The 20617-nt window shown below is 40.7% G+C and overlaps 1 protein-coding gene across 3 annotated transcripts in view; it reads left to right on the top strand.

Moving 5' to 3' along the window:
• The window catches only part of Arfrp1 (ADP-ribosylation factor related protein 1), a 50154-nt gene that overhangs the window by 13757 nt on the left and 15780 nt on the right, over window positions 1-20617 (top strand). For all 3 annotated transcript variants that reach the window (XM_071656718.1, XM_071656720.1, XM_071656719.1), the window contains exons 2-3: window positions 4423-4547; window positions 14143-14313. In XM_071656718.1, coding sequence (XP_071512819.1) covers window positions 4455-4547; window positions 14143-14313 — 264 coding nt within the window. In that variant the 5' untranslated portion in view covers window positions 4423-4454. The remainder of the gene's footprint in view (window positions 1-4422; window positions 4548-14142; window positions 14314-20617) is intronic.

The raw sequence follows: 20617 nt of genomic DNA, 5'->3' as shown, positions 1-20617 counted from the left end.
GGATGTGGAAAGGGAGCTGTGTTTTCGGGCATTATTGCATGACAGCTGGAGACTGAGTGTGAGCGAACGGGGCCTTTGTTGTCTTTTCCTGGCGCTACCTCGCGCACATGAGGGGGGAGGGGGATGTTATTCCGTGTGTGGCGGGGTGGAGATGGGGGTGAGTAGGGGCACACAGTGTGAACTGTGTGCATGTGTGTATATGTGTGTGTCTGTGTGTGTATATATGTGTGTACGTTGGGATGTGTGGGTGTGTATGTTTGCGGATGTGGATGTGTGTGTGTGTGCATGTGTGTGGGAGTATGTTGGGCCATTTCTTTCGTCTGTTTCCTTGCGCTACCTCGCAGGCGCGGGAGACAGCGACAAAGCATAATAAATAAAGGGCACAAATGGGGAGGTGATAACAAGTAGTGGTGATGTGAGAAGGATATGGAGTGAGTATTTTGAAGGTTTGTTGAATGTGTTTGATGATAGAGTGGCCGATGTAGGGTGTTTTGGTCGAGGTGGTGTGCAAAGTGAGAGGGTTAGGGTAAATGATTTGGTAAACAGAGAAGAGGTAGTAAAAGCTTTGCGGAAGATGAAAGCCGGCAAGGCAGCAGGTTTGGATGGTATTGCAGTGGAATTTATTGAAAAATGTGGTGACTGTATTGTTGACTGGTTGGTAAGGTTATTTAATGTATGTATGACTCTTGGTGAGGTGCCTGAGGATTGGCGGAATTTGTGCATAGTGCCATTGTACAAAGGCAAAGGGGATAAGAGTGAGTGCTCAAATTACAGAGGTATAAGTTTGTTGAGTATTCCTGGTAAATTATATGGGAGGATATTGATTGAGAGGGTGAAGGCATGTACAGAGCATCAGATTGGGGAAGAGCAGTGTGGTTTCAGAAGTGGTAGAGGATGTGTGGATCAGGTGTTTGCTTTGAAGAATGTATGTGAGAAATACTTAGAAAAGCAAATGGATTTGTATGTAGCATTTATGGATCTGGAGAAGGCATATGATAGAGTTGATAGAGATGCTCTGTGGAAGGTATTAAGAATATATGGTGTGGGAGGCAAGTTGTTAGAAGCAGTGAAAAGTTTTTATCGAGGATGTAAGGCATGTGTACGTGTAGGAAGAGAGGAAAGTGATTGGTTCTCAGTGAATGTAGGTTTGCAGCAGGGGTGTGTGATGTCTCCATGGTTGTTTAATTTGTTTATGGATGGGGTTGTTAGGGAGGTGAATGCAAGAGTTTTGGAAAGAGGGGCAAGTATGAAGTCTGCTGTGAATGGGAGAGCTTGGGAAGTGAATCAGTTGTTGTTCGCTGATGGTGGTGATGGCTCTGGTGGCTGATTCATGTGAGAAACTGCAGAAGCTGGTAATTGAGTTTGGTAAAGTGTGTGAAAGAAGAAAGTTAAGAGTAAATGTGAATAAGAGCAAGGTTATTAGGTACAGTAGGGTTGAGGGTCAAGTCAATTGGGAGGTAAGTTTGAATGGAGAAAAACTGGAGGAAGTAAAGTGTTTTAGATATCTGGGGGTGGATCTGGCAGCGGATGGAAAAATGGAAGCGGAAGTGGATCATAGGGTGGGGGAGGGGGCGAAAATCCTGGGAGCCTTGAAGAATGTGTGGAAGTCGAGAACATTATCTCGGATAGCAAAAATGGGTATGTTTGAAGGAATAGTGGTTCCAACAATGTTGTATGGTTGCGAGGCATGGGCTATGGATAGAGTTGTGTGGAGGAGGGTGGATGTGCTGGAAATGAGATGTTTGAGGACAATGTGTGGTGTGAGGTGGTTTGATCGATTAAGTAACGTAAGGGTAAGAGAGATGTGTGGAAATAAAAAGAGCGTGGTTGAGAGAGCAGAAGAGGGTGTTTTGAAATGGTTTGGGCACATAGAGAGAATGAGTGAGGAAAGATTGACCAAGAGGATATATGTGTCGGAGGTGGAGGGAACGAGGAGAAGTGGGATACCAAATTGGAGGTGGAAAGATGGAGTGAAAAAGATTTTGTGTGATCGGGGCCTGAACATGCAGGAGGGTGAAAGGCGGGCAAGGAATAGAGTGAATTGGATCGATGTGGTATACCGGGGTTGACGTGCTGTCAGTGGATTGAATCAGGGCATGTGAAGCGTCTGGGGTAAACCATGGAAAGCTGTGTAGGTATGTATATTTGCGTGTGTGGACGTATGTATATACATGTGTATGGGGGTGGGTTGGGCCACTTCTTTCGTCTTTTTCCTTGCGCTACCTCGCAAACGCGGGAGACAGCGACAAAGCAAAAAATATATATATATATATATATATATATATATATATATATATATATATATATATATATATATATTTTTTTTTTTTTATATATATATATATTTTTTTTTTGTCTCCCGCGGTTGCGAGGTAGCGCAAGGAAACAGACGAAAGAAATGGCCCAACCCACCCCCATACACAATGTATATACATACACGTCCACACACGCAAATATACGTACCTATACATCTCAATGTACACATATATATACACACACAGACACATACATATATACCCATGCACACAATTCACACTGTCTGCCTTTATTCATTCCCATCACCACCTCGCCACACATGGAATACCATCCCCCTCCCCCCTCATGTGTGCAAGGTAGCACTAGGAAAAGACAACAAAGGCCCCATTCGTTCACACTCAGTCTCTAGCTGTCATGCAATAATGCCCGAGACCAAAGCTCCCTTTTCACATCCAGGCCCCACACAACTTTCCATGGTTTACCCCAGACGTTTCACATGCCCTGATTCAATCCACTGACAGCACGTCAACCCCGGTATACCACATCGATCCAATTCACTCTATTCCTTGCCCTCCTTTCACCCTCCTGCATGTTCAGGCCCTGATCACACAAAATCTTTTTCACTCCATCTTTCCACCTCCAATTTGGTCTCCCACTTCTCGTTCCCTCCACCTCCTATACATATATCCTTCTACGACACGCAGGGAATGTGTGGGTAATATTCTTTCTTTGTTGTTCCTAGAGACAGGGTGTGCCTAAAGGGTTTGGACATACAGAGAGAATGAGTGAGGAAGGGTTGACAAAGAGGATATATGTATCAGAATTGGAGAGGACAAGGAGAGTGGGAAGACCAAATTGGAGGTGGAAGGATGGAATGAAAAAGATTTTGAGTGATTGGTTCCTGAACATGCAGGAGGGTGGTGAAAGGTGTGCATGGGATAGAGTAAATTGAAGTGATGTGGTATATAAAGGTAGACGTGTGTTAATGGACTGAATCAGGGCATGTGAAGTGTCCAGGATTAAGCCATGGTAATTCCTGTTGGGCCTGGTTGTGATAGGGAGCTGTGGTTTTGGTGCATTACACATGACAGCTGGAGAATGGATGTAAGTGGATATTCCCGTTGCTACTTTGCTAAAGCGTGAAACTGTGATCAAGTATGAAAAAAATATTTGTATTTGAATTTATCCTAGCCTAAGCTAGATACCCATTTTAACAACCAACCCCTAGGGAAGGGTGAACAGCTGGGTGGACTGGATCAACTTATGCAACTAGGATTCGAACTGATGTGCTTGACACAGGACGGCCCATTGATGGGTCACAGTCTTGTATTATGAAAAGAAATGAAGGGAACAAAGTGCTTGCTTGCTAATGAAATGTGTTAAGTTTGGCACGATAGAATATTGTACTTTTATTGAGACAGAAATTAGGACCAGCAGACCCAACAGGAATGATGTATGATGGTTTTTGGCACTTCAGCATCTGTATGGGGTTGCAACTTGCAGCCTACTATCTTGGTATTTATAAGATGTCATTAAAGATGAAAAGCATCTTCCAAGATTTGCATCATGATATATCTCTTTCAAGTATCCAAATCATGAAATGGAAGTAATAGAACAAATATGGCAGAAGTGGCCATGGGGAGTATGAGTATTTCAACTTTCAGTATTCATAACATGAAAAATAGAAGATCAACAGCTGACATACCAGAACGCAAATGTTACGTAAAAGGGGGTTGGATGGCTTCATTTGTTAGCTTGGAATCCAGGCTTTCACTTTAACTGAGCAATGTGATGTCTTGTGTGTCTCAAATGCTATACCCTCAGAAAGCCTTTAAGAGTCATAAAGTTTTAAATCTTTTTCTCTGTTTAAAAGATATATACCCTTGTCAAGCAACCTTGTCTATGAAACATATTTTGACTGCAAAAATTATTAGCACAAAATAACCACAGAAATGGCGCTAATGTTGTTGATGTTTGGGATGCATGGCTCAGTTTCCCTTCCTTTGTTCTACACAGGTACAGTAAGCATTTTGAGTATATGGGATTGGAATTCTTTACCTCAAGATGTTTATAAATTTTTAGGTGATTTTAACAGATTGCAAGTATATTATTGTAAGGAATGGATCCATACCTCTTTTCTTTTATAATCTTGTTTTCTTTCGACAGGTGAGAAGGCTGGTGTTGTCTTAACCCACACAATGTTTTCTCTCTTCTATGGCCTTTACAAATACTTGTTCAAGAAAGATGAGTTTTTTGTTCTCATCCTTGGACTGGATAATGCAGGTAAAACTGTAAGTATTTGACGTGGCTATTATTCCTAAGAGTACTTTATGATACAAAGGAAGACTTTCCTTATTAGTAGGCATTATGATCAACTGGTTACATCATTCAATAGCCAAACCTTGGTTTTTAAGGGCTTATCTCTTGCTCTTTTATGGTTCTGATGGTGCAACCTATGTTTTATCTAGTATAACTAGGTCCCTATTCCATGTAACTGGGGCTTTAAAAGGTGATGGACTTTATATCAGCCACATTATTCCTGCATATTTATTGTTGTGTACCCAAGCCAGTCTAGTTTTTAATTAACCCATTCATGCTTATGGTCTTTGTAGCTTGACATTCAGTGGATGTTCAAATTTGCTCACTTTTGAAATTTTTTATTTCAATTGAATTTGCTAACATACCATTAGTGTGCACTGAAATACTGAGCTATTGAGATGAGTCCTTGGCAATCACAGCCATTTTTCCAAAATTTTGAACTATACTGGCGTTAGTGCTATCTTTCTGAGTTCATATTGATTTTATGCCTGTCACATATCCAAGATAGTTACACTGGATATAAATTTAATGCCTGTCTTATCCAAGCTGTTGATACAAAAGTCAGTATTTGTAATATAAACCTGCTGGTAAACTCATGACTGACAGGTGTTATTGTGCATTTTTGAGCACTTAGTTGTGATGATGGATGGAATTCATTGAAAATGAGCATCTTTGATTTTTTATACTCATATAAATGATTGAATTAATGTACACTGTTAATGTACTGGAAAAATATTTATTATAATTTCTCAAAAGCAGACAAAAAACCATGCAAAGGTGGTAGCAGATAAATGAAACTCAAGAAGGCTAAATACAATATTTTTCAGCTATTTAGATATATTGTATATTTCTTATAGTCTCCAGCATGTGAGGGAGAAGCATGCCCTGTCCCAGCCATCGGAAATGAAAGGGAAAAGAAAAGAATACAATAGGAATGTATAAACAGTTTATGCTTCACAGATGATTGTAGACCTGTCTCTTAAAGATAGAAAGGTTGTTAGAAGAGGGAAAGATGAAAGAAGAAAGATTCTAAAGATTCATTGTTTGAGGAAAGGAGGAAGTATCATAATGGTTCACCCTCATGTGGCTGGTCTGTACACAGAAACTATAAAAGCAACAGCCATTTGTTTGCTGTGGCTTCTGGCTTCATTATCAGGACTCATGCAGAGAGCTCATGGAAGCATTAACTGAAATTATACCTGTAACATAGAGAAAGGGTAAAAACCTCATGGTGGATAGAAAGGAAGTGTTGAAGAGGTGATAGCAGCAGATTTAATGAGATGGAAAACCTTTGCTTACACTGTCACTAAGGGAAAGGTGGAAGAAGAGCCGCCCCAGTATTCCATATTGGGATGAATGAAATCCCTATGGATTTGGAAGAGCTGCTCACAAGAGAGACTTCTATAAATTTGGAAAAGCTGCTCACAAGAAAAGTGCTAATATGACTTGTATATCCCCAGCTTTGAGGAAGCAGGTTTTTTGATATCATATGGAGTTTCCAGGATAGAGTGGAAGATGTGTTATGCCCAACACATTGCGATAATTCAGGGTGATAGCATGGTAATTCAAATTTGGTTTTTGGGAAAGTGTCAGATTTAGAAATAGATGTGAGAAGAAATGGCATTTTTGCACTTTTGGATATAACAAGGTTAGAGCTATCTGAAAGGCTATCTCCTTTAGCATACTGACTGTGAAGGGCGTAAAATCTGAGTTTACCCCTTGCGCAGCACTTTTCAGATATTTTATTTTTCATTGTTGTAAAATAACAACATTGTAAAACCTGACTTTCAAGCATGATGAGCCATTAAACTTGAAGTTTAGGGCAGTGAAGTAGGTGTTACCAGGCATCTGACTTATCTTTAGTGACATCTGTAGTGAGTAAGTTAGGACTTAAGGAAGTATGCCCTCATGACCATGTGATGGTTGCACTTTTAGCTGGATGAGTACTTGAAAGACCTTGCTTTGTGGTGGGATGATTAAATGTGGAATCATCCAAAGCAGAATTAGAGGAAAATAACATGCAAAAAAGAGTGGCTTTATCAGTTGGAAGATTCTTTATAGATTGGTCATGTTAGAAAAGAGGAGGAAAGGTTGAACTGCAGAAGTGAAGGTGTGCTTGCTCCATGATGAACAGGTTTGTAATATTTCCAAGCAAAGATGAAGGCAGAATGAGACTCCTGCACCTCTGGGTTCAGCAGATGCTAGATTATAAAGCTTTTCCTTACAAGATTGTATAAGAGTTGTAGGATATGAGAAGGTTGATTAAGTTTTTACCCAAATCTCTATTTCTTAATTTCTCATATGCAGTTTTCCTTAGAGATTTGATAGGTTTTGAAAATGTGAAAAATTTAGCACTTTTATGACATAGCTACATGAGAAAATTCTCAATAAACATAGTATATTTGTTTAATTATTTATTTTTTACTATACTTTGTCACTGTCTCCTGCATCAGCGAGGTAGCACTAGGAAACAGATGAAAGAATGGCCCAACCCATCCACATACACATGTATATACATACACGTCCACACACACACATATACATACCTATACATTTCAATGTATACATATGTATACATACACAGATGTATACATTTATACACATGAACATAATTCATACTTGCTGCCTTTATTCATTCCCGTCGCCACCCCACCACACATAGAATGACACCCCCCTCCCCACGCACGCGTGCGAGGTAGCACTAGGAAAAGACAACAAAGGCCACATTCGTTCACACTCAGCCTCTGTCTGTCATGGATAATGCACTGAAACCACAGCTTCCCTTCCACATCCAGGCCCCACAAAACTTTCCATGGTTTACCCCAGACGCTTCGCATGCCCTGGTTCAACCCTTTGACAGCACATCGACCCCGGTATACCACATTGTTCCAGTTCACTCTATTCCTTGCACGCCTTTCACCCTCCGGCATGTTCAGGCCCCGATCGCTCAAAATCTTTTTCACTCCATCCTTCCACCTCCAGTTTGGTCTCCCACTTCTCTTTGTTCCCTCCACCTCTGACACATATATCCTCTTTGTCAATCTTTCCTCACTCATTCTTTCCATGTGACCAAACCACCTCGATACACCCTCTTCTGCTTTCTCAACCACACTCTTTATTACCTCACATCTCTCTCACCCTTTCATTACTTGCTCGATCAAACCACCTCACACCACATATTGTCCTCAAACATCTTATTTCCATCACATCCACCCTTCTCCGCACAACACCCTATCTGTAGCCCACTCCTCGCAACCATATAACACTGTTGGAACCACTATTCCTTCAAACATACTCATTTTTACTTTCTGAGATAGTGTTCTCGCCTTTCACAAATTCTTCAATGCTCCCAGAACTTTTGCCCCCTCCCCCACCCTGTGACTCACTTCCACTTCCATGGTTCCATCCGCTGCCAAATCCACTCCCAGATATCTAAAACACTTCACTTCCTTCAGTTTTTCTCCATTCATACTCACCTCCCATTGACTTGTCCCTCAACCCTGCTGTACCCAATAACCTTGCTCTTATTCCCATTTACTCTCAGCTTTCTTCTTTCACACACTTGACCAAACTCAGTCACCAGCTTCTGCAGTTTCTCACCCGAATCAGTCACCAATGCTATATCATCATCCACAACAGACTGCAAACTTGCCCTTCTCTCCAAAACTCTTTCATTCACCTCCCTAACAACCCCATCCATAAACAAATTAAACAACCATGGAGACATCATGCACCCCTGCCGCAAACCGACATTCACTGGGAACCAATCACTTTCCTCTCCTCCTACTCATACACATGCCTTACATCTTCGATAAAAACTTTTCACTGCTTCTAGCAACTTGCCTCTCACACCATATACTCTTGATACCTTCCACAGAGCATTTCTATTAACTCTATCATATGCCATCTCCAGATCCATAAATGCCACATACAAATCCATTTGTTTTTTTTCAGTATTTCTCACATACATTCTTCAAAGCAAACACTTGATCCACACATCCTCTACCTCTTCTGAAACCACACTGCTCTTCCCCAATCTGATGCTCTGTACATGCCTTCACCCTCTCAATCAATACCCTCCCATATAATTTCCCAGGAATACTCAACATACTTATACCTCTGTAATTTGAACACTCACCTTTATCCCCTTTGCCTTTGTACAATGGCACTGTGCATGCGTTCCGCCAATCCTCAGGCACTTCACCATGAGCCATACATACATTGAATATCCTTACCAACCAGTCAACAACACAGTCACCCCCTTTTTAGATAAATTTCACTGCAATACCATCCAAACCTGCCGCCTTGCCGACTTTCATCCCCCACAAGGCTTTCACCACCTCTTCTCTGTTCACTAAACCATTCACCCTGACCCTCTCACTCCGCGCACCACCTCGACCAAAACACCCCACATCTGCCATTCTGTCATCTAACACATTCAGCAAACCTTCAAAATACTCATTCCATCTCTCTCTCACATCGCCACTACTTCTTATTACCTCCTCATGAGCCCCCTTCACCGATGTTCTGACTTGTTCTTTTGTATCACACACTTTATTTACCTCCTTCAAAATCATCTTTTTATTCTCCCCAACATTTAGTGATACTCTCTCACCCCAACTCCCATATGCCCTCTTTTTCACCTCTTGCACCTTTCTCTTGACCTCCTGCCTCTTTCTTTTATACATCTCCCAATCATTTGCACTGTTTCTCTGCAAAAATCATCCAAATGTCTCTCTCCTCTCTTTCACTAATAATCTTACTTCTTCATCCCACCACTCACTACCCTTTCTAATCTGCCCACCTCCCATGCTTCTCATGCCACAAGCATCTTTTGCGCAAGCCATCACTGCTTCCCTAAATACATCCAATTCCTCCCCCACTCCCCCTTTCGTCCTTTGCTCTTACCTTTTTCCATTCTGCACTCAGTCTCTTCTGGTACTTCCTCATCCGAGTCTCCTTCCCAAGCTCACTTACTATCACCACTCTCTTCACCCCATCATTTACTCTTCTTTTCTGAAAGCCCCTACAAATCTTCACCTTCACCTCCACAAGATAATGATCAAACATCCCTCCAGTTGCACCTCTCAGCGCATTAACATCCAAAAGTCTCTCTTTCATGCGCCTATCAATTAACACGTAATTCAGTAATGCTCTCTGGCCATCTCTCCTACTTACTTACGTAAACTTATGTATGTCTCTCTTTTTAAACCAGGTATTCCCAATCACCAGTCCTTTTTCAGCACACAAATCCAGAAGCTCTTCACCTTTTCCATTTACAACACTGAACACCCCAAGTAGACCAATTATTCCCTCAACTGCCACATTACTCACCTTTGCATTCAAATCACTCATCACTATAACCCAGTCTCGTGCATCAAAACTACTAACACACTCACTCAGCTGCTCCCAAACACTTGCCTCTCATGATCTTTCTTCTCATGCCCAGGTGCATATGCAACAATAATCACCCATCTCTCTCCATCCACTTTCAGTTTTACCCATATCAATCTAGAGTTTACTTTCTTACACTCTATCACTTACTCCCAAAACATTCCCAAACCACTCTTCCTCTTTACCCTTGAGCTTCGTTTTGCTCAGAGTCAAAAATCCAGGCTCCTTTCCTCAAACATATTACTTATCTCTCCTTTTTTCTCATCTCGGTTACATCCACACACAATTAGACACCCCAATCTGAGCCTTCGAGGAGAATGAGCACTCCCTGTGTGACTCCTTCTTCTGTTTCCCCTTTTAGAAAGTTAAAATACAAGGAAGGGAGGGTTTCTAGCCCCCCCCCCCGCTCCTGTCCCCTTTAATCGCATTTTATGATGCAGGGAATGTGTGGGAAGTATTCTTTCTCCCCCATCCCCAGTATTATTTATTATATTTAGTCGCTGTCTCCCGGGTTTGCGAGGTAGCGCAAGGAAACATACAAAAGAATGGCCCAACCCACCTACATACATATGTATGTAGATAAACGCCCCCACACACACACACATATATACATACTGATACATTTCATCATATTTTTTTTTTTTTTTTTTTTTTATACTTTGTCGCTGTCTCCCGCGCTTGCGAGGTAGCGCAAGGAAACAGACGAAAGAAATGGCCCAACCCCCCCAATACACATGTATATACATACGTCCACACACGCAAATATACATACCTACACAGCTTTCCATAGCTTACCCCAGACGCTTCACATGCCTTGATTCAATCCACTGACAGCACGTCAACCCCGGTATACCACATCGCTCCAATTCACTCTATTCCTTGCCCTCCTTTCACCCTCCTGCATGTTCAGGCCCCGATCACACAAAATCTTTTTCACTCCATCTTTCCACCTCCAATTTGGTCTCCCTCTTCTCCTTGTTGCCTCCACCTCCGACACATATATCCTCTTGGTCAATCTTTCCTCACTCATCCTCTCCATGTGCCCAAACCACTTCAAAACACCCTCTTCTGCTCTCTCAACCACGCTCTTTTTATTTCCACACATCTCTCTTACCCTTACGTTACTCACTCGATCAAACCACCTCACACCACACATTGTCCTCAAACATCTCATTTCCAGCACATCCATCCTCCTGCGCACAACTCTATCCATAGCCCACGCCTCGCAACCATACAACATTGTTGGAACCACTATTCCTTCAAACATACCCATTTTTGCTTTCCGAGATAATGTTCTCGACTTCCACACATTCTTCAAGGCCCCCAGAATTTTCGCCCCCTCCCCCACCCTATGATCCACTTCCGCTTCCATGGTTCCATCCGCTGCCAGATCCACTCCCAGATATCTAAAACACTTCACTTCCTCCAGTTTTTCTCCATTCAAACTCACCTCCCAATTGACTTGACCCTCAACCCTACTGTACCTAATAACCTTGCTCTTATTCACATTTACTCTTAACTTTCTTCTTCCACACACTTTACCAAACTCAGTCACCAGCTTCTGCAGTTTCTCACATGAATCAGCCACCAGCGCTGTATCATCAGCGAACAACAACTGACTCACTTCCCAAGCTCTCTCATCCCCAACAGACTTCATACTTGCCCCTCTTTCCAAAACTCTTGCATTCACCTCCCTAACAACCCCATCCATAAACAAATTAAACAACCATGGAGACATCACACACCCCTGCCGCAAACCTACATTCACTGAGAACCAATCACTTTCCTCTCTTCCTACACGTACACATGCCTTACATCCTCGATAAAAACTTTTCACTGCTTCTAACAACTTTCCTCCCACACCATATATTCTTAATACCTTCCACAGAGCATCTCTATCAACTCTATCATATGCCTTCTCCAGATCCATAAATGCTACATACAAATCCATTTGCTTTTCTAAGTATTTCTCACATACATTCTTCAAAGCAAACACCTGATCCACACATCCTCTACCACTTCTGAAACCACACTGCTCTTCCCCAATCTGATGCTCTGTACATGCCTTCACCCTCTCAATCAATACCCTCCCATATAATTTACCAGGAATACTCATCATATAGGTACATATATATACACAGACATATACACATGTACATATTCATACTTGTTGCCTTCATCCATTCCCATGCCACCCTGCCACACATGAAAAGGCACCCCCTTCCCCCGCACATGCGTGAGGTAGCGCTAGGAAAATACAACAAAGGCCACATTCATTCACAATCAGAGTCTAGCTGTCATGTGTAACGCACCAAAACCACACCTCCATTCCACATAGTATAAGAGCATATTACTGGATTATTAATGATTATCATCATCAGTATTTTGATTCAACCCATTATCAATACAAACATGTTAGGAATAACCATATCCTCCACTTTATCATGGAAACCCCTCATAATTGGCATTGCAAATTCTGTTTCCTAAAAGCTGGAAGTGTTGTGTAGATGCCATCATTTTTCTTTTGAGCAGTCATTTTACATTACGAGGGTTTCATATGCCCAAGCATGAAATACTGCTCATACATTATTTTTTTTTTTTAGGGTAGGGGGGGGCATCCTCCACCTCTCAGTCAACTAGAGTGGAATCAGAATCCTTCCATTTCATTAATTCTCCTGGCATCACCTTTCATCAGCCTATCATTTCCATATGCCAAAAGGTTACTGCTCTTTTTATAACATACAAGTATTTGACAATGTTTTTATGATCTATTTGCATGCATCCCCATCCCCATCCCCAAGGTTTGGGCCTGTGGCATGCATTTTGCTACTTCTCACATTCTCTGTGAAGACTGACCAGTCAAGGATTGGCTGTTATGATGACTCCATCTTCTCTCATACAGGTACACCACCGATTTTCTGGTACTCTTGGTTCCAAAGCCTTGCCAGATTAACCATTTTGCCCGCCCAACTGTAGTCGCGCAATAATAATTCATCAACACACCTCTAACCCACTTATTATACATCTATGTGTCTTAAGTATACCATGGACTGCTAGAAATTTAAATTAAACAAATATTAAATGTAAATTAAATAGATAAATGAAATGATGCATTTTCGTCTGCATTTTACACCTTCTCAGGACTGAGGTGCTCGTCAGCTATGAGTTTTGCAATTTCATCCATATACTTGGCAGCTCCTCCGTGGTTTGCAGACCAATTTTCTCTGCGTACTTTATTTATGGAAATTCCATGACACTTCTTGAATCTCTGAAGCCATCCTTCACTATAGTCAAGCTCATGTTGTAATTCAAGTTCTTTATGGAACAACTTAGCCTGGTCCATGATCATGCTACCTGACAAGTCCACTCCATCACTCCGACGCTGTCGAAACCATTCCATAATCTCTCGATCGTACTCAGTACTCTTACCATCTTTCATAGTTTTTCTAATTGTCATTTGCTTTTTGGAATCGCTGTCTGCATAGAATTTCATTATCTTCTCCCTTTGCTTCTTTATATCATAAATAGTTGATGAACCAATACTGTAGATGTCACACAGCTTATGCACCAAAACACCACGGTCCATTTTTCAACAGTCGTACTTTATCTTAGATCGATATGGATTGGTGTTTATGTTTGACACCATGACTGACACTCTCATATGTCTTAGAAGCCATAGCAAGGGTTGAATTTAAGCAAAATAAGCTAAGAATCTCACAGGATTGCGGTATCACCACCAACAAGTGCAGTGTAAAGAATGTAAATAAGTGTGCCCTACACACAATGCCATCTGTGGCCGCCCAGTAAACTAGTCTGGTTGCCACTTTAATTTCAAGTTCCCTCACGTAATTTTGTGCAGACTAAAGGAGGTACCAAACCATCAGTCGCCGAAAATTCGGTGGTGTACCTGTAGCTAGGCTGTGGTACTCTTCCTTTTGTTTTTCTCTATTTTACCTTTTTCCGTAGAGTCATGTCTTCAGACACTTCGGAGCCCTGATTAATTTCTACTTCTATTTTCTCTTTATTTTTTCTTTCATTGGAGGTGGCTTTGACTGGGGCATGTGTTGCTGATGCTATGATAATCACTCTGATAGAAAAAAATACATTTAATTGCAAGCATTCGTGACATCTTCCCCTTTTTGTAATAATCATTATGTTTTGATATATTTTCAGACATACCTTGAAGCAGCAAAAACAAAATTTACGAGAGGTTATAAAGGTTTAAACCCAAGCAAAATAACAACAACAGTTGGACAGAATGTTGGAGGAATAACATATGCAGGAATCAAGCTTAGTTTTTGGGATCTTGGGGGCCAAGAAGAATTACAGCCACTGTGGGAGAAAGTAAGTAGATATTTACTGCTAACATTTTTTTTAATTAAGGTTGCTCATACTCCTTTGTCACTGGTTTTACTAGATATGAGTGTTTTTTTTTATAAATATTGATTTAAAAATTTTTCATTTTAAAGGAAGTGTATATCAGTTTGCAGTAAAGTTACCCACTAAGTATCTTCCCTAAATACCTGGGCACAACATATCTCAAATTTCAACATATATGTGTATCTAGCACATTTACTCCATTCGACTGTTGCTGCACTTTGTCATTCATTGCATTAAATTTCACATTCACTCTTGTTATTTGTAGGGTGTAGAACCTTAACATAGCTGAATCTGTAGGGTAAGACCCTTTCATTGACTTAAATTTTTATTATGTGTGTGTGTGTGTGCATACACACACATGAGTAAAGACATTGTCAAAGTTAAGAGATGGGGCAACAAGAGTGTAAAACTCTGTCCCTGTAACACAAAAATAGTAATCTTAAATAGTGATAGACACAAAACAGGTACCCAAACTTTAACTGTGACTCCAACAACCACTTCATATCCAATGAGGATGATTACAAGCAATTGTAGGATACAAGGGCCTGGAGCATAGAATGTGCAATAGAGTGGGATCCACCACCCAAAGAGCTTTCTCATCCACCTCTTAGTTGACCTGAAATTTCTTCTTTGCCATATTAAGGCCAAACATTTCTTTGCAGAGATATGCTATTGTAAGCTTTGATATCAGTGGCCCTGACATTTTGTAAAACTTGGAAAAATTAGAAACTACACTCTCCTATATAGCTTTACACAAGTGTCACATGATAATATACGTAATTTTGATGAATACATAGCTACTAACTTTTAAATCCAATCACATGATTGTTATTCAAGGATAAGTATACAGAAAATGATGCAGCAGAAGGGGTTTAGGGGTCCCTTTATGTGATATGCATATGTAATCAATCAATTCCACTACTGCAGCACAAAACTGTAATGTTCATCCTGTCATTAAGAGCTCCTTACTGGGTATGCTCAGACAAAAATGCATCATCTATGACCTCAGTGATTGGAGATGATACTGATTCTTTCAGTAAATAGCATTACCACAGATGAAAAATATTAATGTTCTCATTCAATATTCCCCATAACTGAATTACATTTCAGTCTCTTATCCATTTACTGGATTAGATTCAGTTGGACCAGCCAGTCATAGTTACTGCCACTGCTCTCTCACATATGCACATACGTGCTCAAAAAATAGTCACAGTCATCCCACTTTTAGTTGATGTTTGGACTATAGTCACATTCATCCCACTTTTAGTTGATGTTTGTACTAGACATGTTGTCACTTCTCTTTTTGAAGCTTATGCATGCACCAGTCATTAAACAAGCAACACTACCAAACGTTTTATTTTGCTTACTGTGTGTATAAGTCATTAATTTGTTGTTTGAGACTTTATTCCTTTCAACTTTAAAAAGAATAATTAGTTGACATCACATAATGGTGATATCATGAGAAAGAGGAATACAGAGAAGTTTAATAGAAATTTGTTAGGGACATGTTTTATATGAAATACTGTCATATTCCATAGCCTTTTTACTTGGAAATCTGTGAATGTATCCTTGATATGAACATACTGTTATGAGGATTTCATGTAGTAATGGATATTCCTTGTAAATATGCTTCTCATTATTTGTCTTCATACCATCTATGCAATAAGAGACTACAAACATATAAACAGTGCAGTGAAGAGGCTGACAAGATTTCTGTAATTAGCAAATGTTTCTCCTCAGTGCTGTTATCTACTCTTTTCATTGATGTTGCATTGAGATCTTTTGCTAGTTTTTCTGGCAATACCTTTGCTTTGTGCTATTCTCAAATTGCACTATAATACAAAAGCAGTTGGCGTGCATCATTTTGGCTGAATGCATCATACTGTATCTCCCACATTGTTATTCACAATAGTAATGTTTCTGAAGCTTCATGATAGAGATTTATTAACATGGTAATTCTTGCTGGAAGTAAATTCCTTGCAGATTGCCCGTATGTTTTGACTTGTGATATGAATAAGTTTACAACTGAGGCATGGGGAAAGTTATGTTTGTATCCCCCACATAAGATAATTATTTTAGTACATGTATGTAATTTACACATAAGGAAACACACTCATAAAATATACGGTGTTTTATGGTAAGAATTAAAAGTTAGATAGTTATACTGAAAAATACAGACAGAAATGAGAGTACAGTTATGAGCTACCAAGATAATCATGGACATTACAACAAATGAGGGTCTATTAGGTGACTTGAACTTATTTAGCCTAGAAAAGAAGAGGGTAAAGGATGATATGAAGCAGTTACTCAGATTTTATGCGTGCTTGCCCTTTTCCATGGAAGGTAACACTAGAAACACAAACAAACCCATAAGCTGTCATATATATAGCATTGAAATCATAGCCTACCATCCGTAGCCAATCCCCACAGACCTTTCTGTGGTTTATCCTGAACATTTCATATACCCTGATTCAGACCATTGAAAGCATATTGCCCTTAGAGTACCATGTAACTCTAATTCACTTTTTCCAATGCATGCCTCACACCCTCCCGAAAGTTCAGGCCCTGATAACTCAAAACATCTTTCACTCCACCATCCCTTCTTGTCCTCAATCTCCTTATTCCCTCAGCTTGTGATGCATGTATTCCTTGATTCAGTGTTCTCACTTATTATCTCATTATGTTCAAACCATTTCTGCTAACCCACCTCAGCTTTCTCAAACACATGTGCTCCGATTACTACCACACTTCCCTCTCACAGTGTCTTCTTACTTGATCAACACTCATCATACCACATATTGTCCTCAGGCATTTTTTGCTTCTGGGTACTGTATTTTTTCCACCTTCAAGATGATAGGCTCTCACCTTTCTAAGGATGAGAAAGCCTGAATTCTCACCTGGAAGCAAGAAAGTGAGGGTGCACAAGATATCTAGGTACACTGGGAGCTCGGAATACATTATCAGGCAGCAGCTTACCAGTGTCTCCCTGACAATATCATCCCCCATCCAGAACCTATCCCTGGTTGCATGCAGAACGATATCTACTATGAAAGGATCTTCACATTCCCTTCCACAAGCCAGCTACCAAACCCCTGCTTATGAAGGAAGTGAAATATGAATGACTCAATTTGCAAAGAAATACAAAGACTAGAGTGAGTAAGAAATGAAGGGGAAGGTGAGGAGGCTGGGGTTGCCATCCAATATAATTCTCATATCACAGTGAAGGCTGTGAAACACCCAGATAGTGTGATGATCTAGGGTTGTGTATTGGTTTAAAGGGTCAGGAGAGTTTTATTTCACACTTGAAAATAGTACAATGAATGGAGAGCAATGCATTGAGGTGCTATCTTTTGCTTCCTTTTTATAAGGTTTGCCGGTTTGATCACTTTATGCAGGATAGTGACCCTTGCCATAAAGTTTGAAACATGAACTGGATATCAGAGAAAAGTATTCAACTGCTGGAGTGGCCTAGAAACTCCTCAGACCATAACCCAATTAAAGACTGTTGGAGCCAGATGGAAGCCAAGCTTGCTTCCAGTACGACCTCATCAATGCCTCACCTCATTCAGGAGATCAAGACCCTTTGGACCCAAAACATAGAACTAGAATCCTTCAGGGACCTTTCCAATTCCATGCCCAGAATGTGACCAATCTTCAGAATGTGACCAAGGCCATAGAAGAGATGATTTCTCAAATGTATTGGGCAGACAAGGATTTTTGTGGACACTGTATATTATTTATATTTTTTACCTACTTACATGTATAAGTTTATTTACAAGAATATATGTAGGGGGTGACTGTATTGTTGACTGGTTGGTAAGGTTATTTAATGTATGTATGACTCATGGTGAGGCTCCTGAGGGTTGGCGGAATGCTTGTATAGTGCCATTGTACAAAGGCAAAGGGGATGAAAGTAAGTGCTCAAATTACAGAGGTATAAGTTTGTTGAGTATTCCTGGGAAATTATATGGGAGGGTATTGATTGAGAGGGTGAAGGCATGTACAGAGCATCAGATTGGGGAAGAGCAGTTTGGTTTCAGAAGTGGTAGAGGATGTGTGGATCAAGTGTTTGCTTTGAAGAATGTATGTGAGAAATACTTAGAAAAGCAAATGGATTTGTATGTAGCATTTATTATGGATCTGGAGAAGGCTTATGATAGAGTTGATAGAGATGCTCTGTGGAAGGTGTTAAGAATATATGGTGTGGGAGGCAAGTTGTTAGAAGCAGTGAAAAGTTTTTATCGAGGATGTAAGGCATGTGTACGTGTAGGAAGAGAGGAAAGTGATTGGTACTCAGAAAATGTTGGTTTTCGGCATGGGTGTTTGATGTCTCCATGGTAGTTTAATTTGTTTATGGATGGGGCTGTTAGGGAAGTGAATGCAAGAGTTTTGGAAAGAGGGCCAAGTATGCAGTCTGTTGTGGATGAGAGAGCTTGGGAAGTGAGTCAGTTGTTGTTCGCTGATGATACAGTGCTGGTGGCTGAGATATGCGAGAAACTGCAGAAGCTGGTGACTGAGTTTGGTAAAGTGTGTGAAAGAAGAAAGTTAAGAGTAAATGTGAATAAGAGCAAGGTTATTAGGTACAGTAGGGTTGAGGGACAAGTCAATTGGGAGGTAAGTTTGAATGGAGAAAAACTGGAGGAAGTAAAGTGTTTTAGATATCTGGGAGTGGATTTGGCAGCGGATAGAACCATTGAAGCGGAAGTGAATCATAGGGTGGGGGAGGGGGCGAGAGTTCTGGGGGAGCGTTGAAGAATGTGCGGAAGTCGAGAACATTATCTCCGAAAACAAAAATGGGTATGTTTGAAGGAATAGTGGTTCCAACATTGTTATATGGTTGCGAGGCGTGGGCTATAGATAGAGTTTTGTGAAGGAAGTTGGATGTGCTGGAAATGAGATGCTTGAGTACAATATATGGTGTGACGTGGTTTGATCGAGTAAGTAATAATAGGGTAAGAGAGATGTTTGGTAATAAAAAGAGTATGGTTGAGAGAGCAGAAGTAGGTGTTTTGAAATGGTTTGGTCACATGGAGAGAATGAGTGAGGAAAGATTGACCAAGAGGATATATGTGTCAGAGGTGGAGGGAACGAGGAGATGTGGGAGACCAAATTGGAGGTGGAAAGATGGAGTGAAAAAGATTTTGAGTGATCGGGGCCTGAGCATGGAGGAGGGTGAAAGGCGTGCAAGGGATAGAGTGAATTGGAACGTTGTGGTACACATGAGCTGTGGTTTCGGTGCATTATTACATGACAGCTAGAGACTGAGTGTGAACGAATGTGGCCTTTGTTGTCTTTTCCTAGCACTACCTTGCACACATGCGGGGGGGAGGGGGTTGTTATTTCATGTGTGGCGGGGTGACGATGGGAATGAATAAAGGCAGACAGTATGAATTATGTACATGTGTATATATGTATATGTCTGTGTGTGTATATATATGTATACGTTGAGATGTATAGATATGTATATTTGCGTGTGTGGACATGTATGTATATACATGTGTATGTGGGTGGGTTAGGCCATTCTTTCGTCTGTTTCCTTGCACTACCTTGCTAATGCGGGAGACAGCAACAAAGCAAAATAGAATAAATGAAATAATTTGGGGCATGCAGGGAGTAGAGTGAGTTGGAACGATGTGGCATACCGGGGTCGACGTGCTGTCAATGGATTGAACCAGGGCATGTGAAATGTCTTGGGTAAACCATGGAAAGTTCTGTGGGGCCTGGATGTGGAAGGGGAGCTGTGGTTTCGGTGCATTATTACATGACAGCTAGAGACTGAGTGTGAATGAATGGGGCCTTTGTTGTCTTTCGAGCGCTACCTCGTGCACATGAGGGGGGAGGGGGTTGTTATTTCATGTGTGGCAGGCTGGCGATGGGAATGAATAAAGGCAGACTGTATGAATTATGTACATGTGTATATATGTATATGTCTGTGTGTGTATATATATGTATACATTGAGATGTATAGGTATGTATATTTGCGTGTGTGGACGTGTATGTATATACATGTGTATGTGGGTGGGTTGGGCCATTCTTTCGTCTGTTTCCTTGCGCTACCTCGCTAGCGTGGGAGACAGCGACAAAGCAAAATAATATAAATAATAATGTTTGTATGAGTGGATGGGTGTTTCGTCATTTGTTTCTGTGCGCTACCTCACTGACAGGAAATGTTGATCCAGTATGATAAAAAATCAAATGATCTTACTCTCATTAGAAATGTAAACTGATGCAATAGAAATGGCCTTTTTATTCTAAAAATGACTACAAT

This window comes from Panulirus ornatus, chromosome 63 (genome assembly GCF_036320965.1).
Source record: "Panulirus ornatus isolate Po-2019 chromosome 63, ASM3632096v1, whole genome shotgun sequence".
NCBI classification, from domain to species: Eukaryota; Metazoa; Arthropoda; class Malacostraca; order Decapoda; family Palinuridae; genus Panulirus; species Panulirus ornatus.
The sequence above is the reverse complement of the archived record's forward strand: the minus strand, read 5'-3'. Positions and strand labels throughout refer to the sequence as shown.